The sequence below is a fragment of the Chanodichthys erythropterus genome, chromosome 7 (genome assembly GCF_024489055.1).
Source record: "Chanodichthys erythropterus isolate Z2021 chromosome 7, ASM2448905v1, whole genome shotgun sequence".
NCBI classification, from domain to species: domain Eukaryota; kingdom Metazoa; phylum Chordata; class Actinopteri; order Cypriniformes; family Xenocyprididae; genus Chanodichthys; species Chanodichthys erythropterus.
The window spans coordinates 20,210,604-20,217,559 of NC_090227.1; the positions used below are offsets into that span (position 1 = coordinate 20,210,604).

General features: G+C 35.2%; 1 protein-coding gene across 1 annotated transcript; it reads left to right on the forward strand.

The window, feature by feature from the left end:
- The first annotated feature begins 732 nt into the window (after positions 1 to 732).
- On the forward strand, positions 733 to 3,915 carry olfcg5 (olfactory receptor C family, g5). Its single transcript, XM_067389871.1, has 6 exons — positions 733 to 941; positions 1,094 to 1,382; positions 1,461 to 2,216; positions 2,340 to 2,567; positions 2,726 to 2,849; positions 3,005 to 3,915. The coding sequence occupies exons 1-6, from the start codon at positions 733 to 735 to the stop codon at positions 3,913 to 3,915; spliced, it is 2,517 nt and encodes an 838-aa protein (XP_067245972.1).
- The last annotated feature ends 3,041 nt before the right edge of the window (positions 3,916 to 6,956 follow it).

The window sequence follows — 6,956 nt, forward strand, 5'->3', positions numbered from 1 at the left end:
GTTCTTAAACAGAGAATTAAAAGAAAATATCTCCCTTTGCAATGAACTTAAACTTTGCAATGAAGTTAAGGTCACCTAATATAAAGTGTGACTAAACATTATTTTGTCAAACCACAGGTAACAGGCAGCAATGAAAAGGTCATTAAATTATCAATTCAATTATCCATAAATACACTTTCTCTTAAACATATTGGCCCAGTTTCACAGACAGGGTTTAGGCTAAGCCAGGATTAGGCTTTATTTCAATTAAGGTATTTAAGTAGCTTTTATAAACATACCCTAGAAAAAAATATTACTGGTGTGCATCTTGAGACAAAACAACGGCTCTTGACATTTTTTAAGATATGTCAGTGCAAGTTACTTTCAGTTAAAGCAGCTCAAACATGCATTTTAGTCTAAAGTCTTAAGCCTTGACTGTGAAACCGGGGGAAAGTGTGTATAATATTTAAGCCATTGTCATTATATATATAATTATATATATATATATATATATATATATATATATATATATATATATATATATATATATATATATATATATATCAGACCATCAAATTTTCCACAAACATTTTCCACTATATTCTACTCCTACTTGTTCTGACTCCTGTTCTGCCCTGTGAGGTCATTGGTTACACTCCAAATCATTCATCCATATTAATCATGTTCATAAAAGTGCATAAACCGTATCAGGTTATTTGCATTTGCCAGTCGCAGTGGAGTTCAATCTCTAGGATGCTTGTCTTTCTTTCCGCACTTCTGCTTTGTCAGAGACCTTATGCAAAGGCAGAAAAGACTCTTTGTCAAAATATGGGAGACCCTAAGTATGCACTGCTTTTCAAGGATGGAGACGTAACAATTGGAGGACTTTTTTCAATCCGCAGTATAGAAATATTACCTTCATTTGACTTTATAGAAAAACCTCAGCTTCTATCATGCTCCAGGTTTGTAACAGCGAAAATTATTTGATAAATATTTTAGCAGATAAAGTATTCAATATCAAAAGACTTTTAATGAAAATATATTGCAGAATATAAAATCATGTATTTTGAATTTATAAACTCAAACTACCATAACATATGGAATATTATGGCAGTGTGAATCTAAGAGATTTCCGGATGGCTCAAATCATGATCTTTGCCATTGAGGAGATAAACAGAAGTAAAAGTTTGCTCCCAAATGTTTCTATTGGTTACAAAATCTATGATAGCTGTGGTTCACGACTGTCTTCTATGAGTGCAACTATGGCATTGATGAATGGTCAGGAGTTTTCAGGAGGGGATAGATGCAGTGGACAGTCTCCTATACATGCTATAATAGGAGAAACCGAGTCTTCTGCCACAGTGATTCTGTCCAGAACTATAGGACCTTTTAAAATTCCAGTGGTAAGGAGCAAAATCTTTAAATGCTTGACATAATTACTATACTGATGACTGTCTTACTGTTTCCTCTGCTTATTTCAGATAAGTCACTCAGCCACATGTGAATGTCTCAGCAACAGGAAAGATTACCCCTCATTCTTCAGGACTATTGCTAGTGATTACCACCAGAGCAGAGCTCTTGCATACATAGTCAAATACTTTGGCTGGTCTTGGGTGGGAGCTGTGAATAGTGACAATGACTATGGAAACAATGGAATGGCCATATTTCTTAAAACAGCCCAAGAAGAGGGGATTTGTGTGGAGTACTCTGTAAAATTCTATCGAACAGAGCCTGAAAAACTCCAGAAAGTGGTAGACACTATGAAAAGAAGCACCACAAAAGTGGTTGTTGCATTTCTTTCCCGTGTTGAGATGGTTAATCTACTTGAGCAATTAAGCATTCAGAACATTACAGGCCTCCAAGTAATTGGTGTGGAAGCATGGACAACTGCAAAGAGTTTGATCACACCAAACAGTTTTCATGTTCTGGGTGGGTCACTGGGGTTTGCAGTGAGAAAAATCAATACTGAAGGGTTTTCAGATTATGTTATAAAAACATTCTGGGACACAGCTTTTCCATGCTCACAGACTGAGGGGAATTCTCCTCAAGACAATTTGAATTGCAGCAGATATAAGGATCTACTTGTGCTGAAAAATTACAATGAAGATGTGTCTGAGCAAAGGTATGCAAGCAATGTCTACAAAGCAGTTTATGCTGTGGCTCATTCACTACATAGTCTACTCAAGTGCAAAGAACAAGAAGGTTGTGAGAAAAGTCTGAAAATACAACCACAGCAGGTAAACAAATTAAATAAATAAAATAAAATAAAAAATGAAGAAAAGAGATTTGGTGAGAAAGAGGGTAAACCTTTCTGTTTAACAATGTGTTAAAATACCTAAATGTTTATGTATTTTCATTAGGTGGTTGAGGCTCTGAAAAATGTAAATTTCACTGTAAAGTTTGGTGATCATGTGTGGTTTGATAGCACTGGTGCCACAATAGCCCAATATGAAGTTGTGAACTGGCAGCAGGACTCGGATGGATCAATCCATTTTAAACCAGTGGGATACTATGATGCGTCATTGCCCCCTGGTCAGCGCTTTGTAGTTAATACTAAAAACATTATCTGGGCTGGAGGACAGCTGGAGGTAAATAGTAATATGTTGAACTGAATTAAGTTGATGTGGCATGGATCATTAAAACAATAAAATCAAGGACTACATCAGTTCCTTAAGAGGAAAGGGACAATGACGTCATGACATTAACTGGCATTGAAACTATATGTATGATATACTTTTCAATGCAGAAGCCAAAGTCTGTGTGCAGTGAGAGCTGTCCTCCAGGCACTAGAAAGGCTGCACAGAAAGGAAGACCTGTCTGCTGTTATGACTGCATTCCATGTGCAGAAGGAGAAATCAGTAATGAGACAGGTAATCTTCAGCCCATCTCACACTTTCAAAGAAAATTGGTTAGTTGCTATTTTTGTGTTCTTCTTCTACTCTTCAGGATGCAGTTTATTATCAAAGGAGTTCATAAATAACTTTCTTCTCATCTCTAAATATAGTAAACACAACTTCCTTTCCAGATTCAAATAACTGCAAGCAGTGTCCAGGGGAATACTGGTCTAATGCTGAGAAAAATAAATGTGTGTTAAAGGCTGTAGAGTTTCTGTCATTCACAGAACTTATGGGTATAGTGCTAGTCTTTTTCTCACTGTTTGGAGTAGGATTAACTGTGCTGGTGACCATCCTGTTTTACAGCAAGAAAGACACACCCATAGTAAAAGCAAACAACTCAGAGCTGAGCTTCCTGCTGCTCTTCTCATTGACTCTGTGTTTCCTCTGTTCACTTACTTTCATTGGTCGGCCCACTGTGTGGTCCTGTATGTTGCGTCACACAGCATTTGGGATCACTTTTGTCCTCTGTATCTCCTGTGTTCTTGGGAAAACAATAGTGGTGTTAATGGCCTTCAGGGCTACGCTTCCTGGAAGTAATGTCATGAAATGGTTTGGGCCTACACAACAACGACTCAGTGTTCTTGTCTTTACATTTATACAGGTTCTTATCTGTGTACTTTGGCTAACATTATCTCCTCCATTTCCCTACAAAAATATGAAATATTATAAGGAAAATATAATTCTAGAGTGCAGTCTGGGTTCTACTATTGGTTTCTCTGCTGTACTGGGTTATATAGGCCTTCTGGCTGTCTTGTGTTTTATTTTGGCTTTTCTGGCACGCAAGCTGCCTGATAATTTCAATGAAGCCAAGTTCATCACATTCAGTATGCTCATATTCTGTGCTGTATGGATCACATTTATCCCTTCATATGTCAGTTCTCCTGGAAAATTTACTGTAGCTGTGGAGATATTTGCCATTTTAGCCTCAAGCTTTGGTTTATTATTATGTATATTTGTACCAAAATGTTATATTCTTCTGTTCAAGCCTGAACAAAATACAAAGCAACACATGATTGGAAAGATTCCACATAAGTCTTAAAAAAAAAAAAAAAAAAAAAAAAAAAAAAAGATTACAGTCCAGAAAGTTAAAACTAATTTAAAGCGTACCTTTCAGTAGGCTAATTATAGTGTACCTATAAAGTTTACATATAAAGAACAATATGTAAAGCTTGGTGAATAAAGGGGTAACAATCAGGACAATTAGCAAATTATTTATACTGCAAGTGTTTTAGAACTAAGGGGTACTTCTTCTACTATTATGATGGGCAACAATCTTATGTTTTGGAGAAATTTAGTGAAATCATACACTGCGTAGCTTTTTGTTATAATAGTGTACCAATACATAAAAGCTTTTATTCTTTTTTAATTAAGTGGTACATAACAGTGCATTTATACAGTATTTTTATTTTTTATTTTTTTATAGCAAAAGTGCAGCTGTTTTAGTTTAGGCTTCCATGTTTCAAGGCAAGTAAAACTAAAACTATTGCAAATTCATTTTTTAATACTGGGGAAATATACTCTTGTTCCATGTACTTACAGGGTAAGTTGTGCTTGTTACCCTTTTATTCTATTAATAAATTAAAGTGGTGTTTGTTACCTTCTTGTTTCATGTAGTTACAGGGTAAGTACAATAAAAAACATAAACAATTTGATTTCACTGACTCTGAAACCTTTATTTGAAAAACAGATTTACATCACTTCTTAATCATTTATTCATTTTTTAAAATCAACTTTTCATTTCAAATATTAAAGTCCTTACAGAAAGTAGCACATTTTGTCCCTTTCTTTGTTTCTCTTGCTTGTCTTCTTCCTCCTTGTTCCTCTTCTTCTTTTCATTCTTTTCACTGATGAATCTTAAGAAGGAATCCTATATATTTTTTTTCTATTCTGTATTATGTATTAAAAGAAAATACAGTACACCCAGAAAATGTTCTCATAATTTACTCATCTTTTCAACTGTCACCAGCGTGTGCATGAGAGTCAAGTTCACGTTTGATGTAAACGCAATGTGAAGTGTGAACTAAGTGCACTGTGAAACTTGTGCAAGAACTGCCGTCTCTTTCTTCTGTCTTGTTTGTTTCTCATTGTTATTATCTGTTATTTATTTAAAAAAAATAAATAAATAAATAAATAAATAAATAAATAAATAAATAAATAAATACTGACAGCATCTGACATCAGTGTTGCTTTTCACAAGTGTTTCTCAGTGCGCTTACATCATGCTTCAAGTCAAACGTCAACTCAACCCTCTCATGCACATGCAGGTGACAGTTGGTCGGAAGCAATAGTCTGCCAAAAAAAAAAAATAAAAATATTGGTATTTTTCTTACAAACACTTATTTCACTTCAGAAGACATTGATTCATCCATTTGGGGTCGAATGGATTACCGTCGTTATTGCTGTACACAGCATTAACTCTCCTGGGAGTTTATTTGAGTCCATACTCAAGAGTGTTAAAATTAACATAATAAAACAGATATTTTTGGCCCTTAATTCTGATTGGTTGACGCAGTTTCCAAGCTGTTGTAAAATTCCCGAATTACCTGCATTCAAATGTAGCATTTTCCTTCAGGTCAGTCCTATGTTCATAATAAAAAATCTATTTGAATGTCACCATCTAATGACATAATAAATGTAACTTCTGCTGCTATTCACAGTCAGGGACTTTTTTTTTTTTTTTTTTTCCAGCGGAAGGAAGCCTTTTACTGATTTTACTTGATGAAGATTGCATTGATACATATTTTTGGCTTTAATATTTGTATTGTGTTAAAACCTGTGAAGCCATGGTTTTCAGTGAATTTGTAACAACTAAGGCGGTTTTAGGCACTCACGTCATGCCTAACAACGCCCCTTAGCTGTTATAAATTCACTGTAAACCACAGCTTTTCTCACTGAAAAACATGATTTTATGGTGAAGTAAATATTACAGAAAAAAACAAAAACAAATGTAATTTCTACATGAAAAAGTTAGTTCAGGCAAGAATTTACGAAAAAAAAAAAAAAAAAAAAAAGTAAATTGTATAGTAATACTCAACTCAAGTTTGTAGAAACTAAAGACTAAATATCAACATTATAAAATTAAGTAAAACTACTCAACTTTTCATATACTGGTGTTCCCATTATGCACTTGTCATTGAATTATTAATGAGGTTGATTTGATATTTTGTGACATTTGGAGTTCATTTTCTACTCAAAATGGCACATTCATACTCAAAACTATCCATCGAATGTTACCGTCATTGTGTATTGTGTACCAAGTATTGAGGTCTCAATTGTTGTGTTATTATAAATACTTATTGAGTAATAATACAGTTACTAATCTCTATAAATGCATCACTGATGGCTTTAAGTCAAGTCACCTTTATATATATAGCGCTTTTTACAATGTAGATTGTGTCAAAGCAGCTTTACATTGATAATTGGTACATTATTTTGGCTGCACAGCAGCTCTTAAAGAATAGTGTCAATTCAGGCAGATCAAAGCAGTGTTGAATATCAAATGTCAAGTCAAATGTCAAGCGTCCCCAACTAAGCAAGCCAAAGGCGACAGCGGCAAGGAACCCAAACTCCAACAGGTGACATCAGGTGACAAACGGCAAGTAGGTGTTAAAATAGAGAAAAAAACCTTAGGAGAAACCATGCTTAGTCGGGGGGCCAGTTCTCCTCTGGCGAACAGTGCTTTGCAACATTGCAACATTCAAAGTATTTATTTCAGTTCGTATTCATCACGCCGGTATGGATGGTTGTTGAGGAGCTGCGCTGCTGGTTGTCGTGTTGATGAGGCCTTCACAGTGGATGATATAGTTGACTCAATCTCCGCTTATACTTCAGGGCTGCGTTGTGGTTGTGTCAAGGTGCAGGTCCTTGGTCTCACCTGGATACGGCCTAGATCCGGTTGACTACGGTAAACCTCGGGATAAACAGAAAGACTAATATTAGCGTAGATGCCATTCTTCTGTTCTGGCTGACCTAATTTATGCAGCCTAATAATCCTTTAACGGATTTTAAAATATAAATTTTTAAACTGAAAGAGTGTGTCTGCTTCCCGAACAATGCTAGGAAGATTATTCCAGAGTTTAG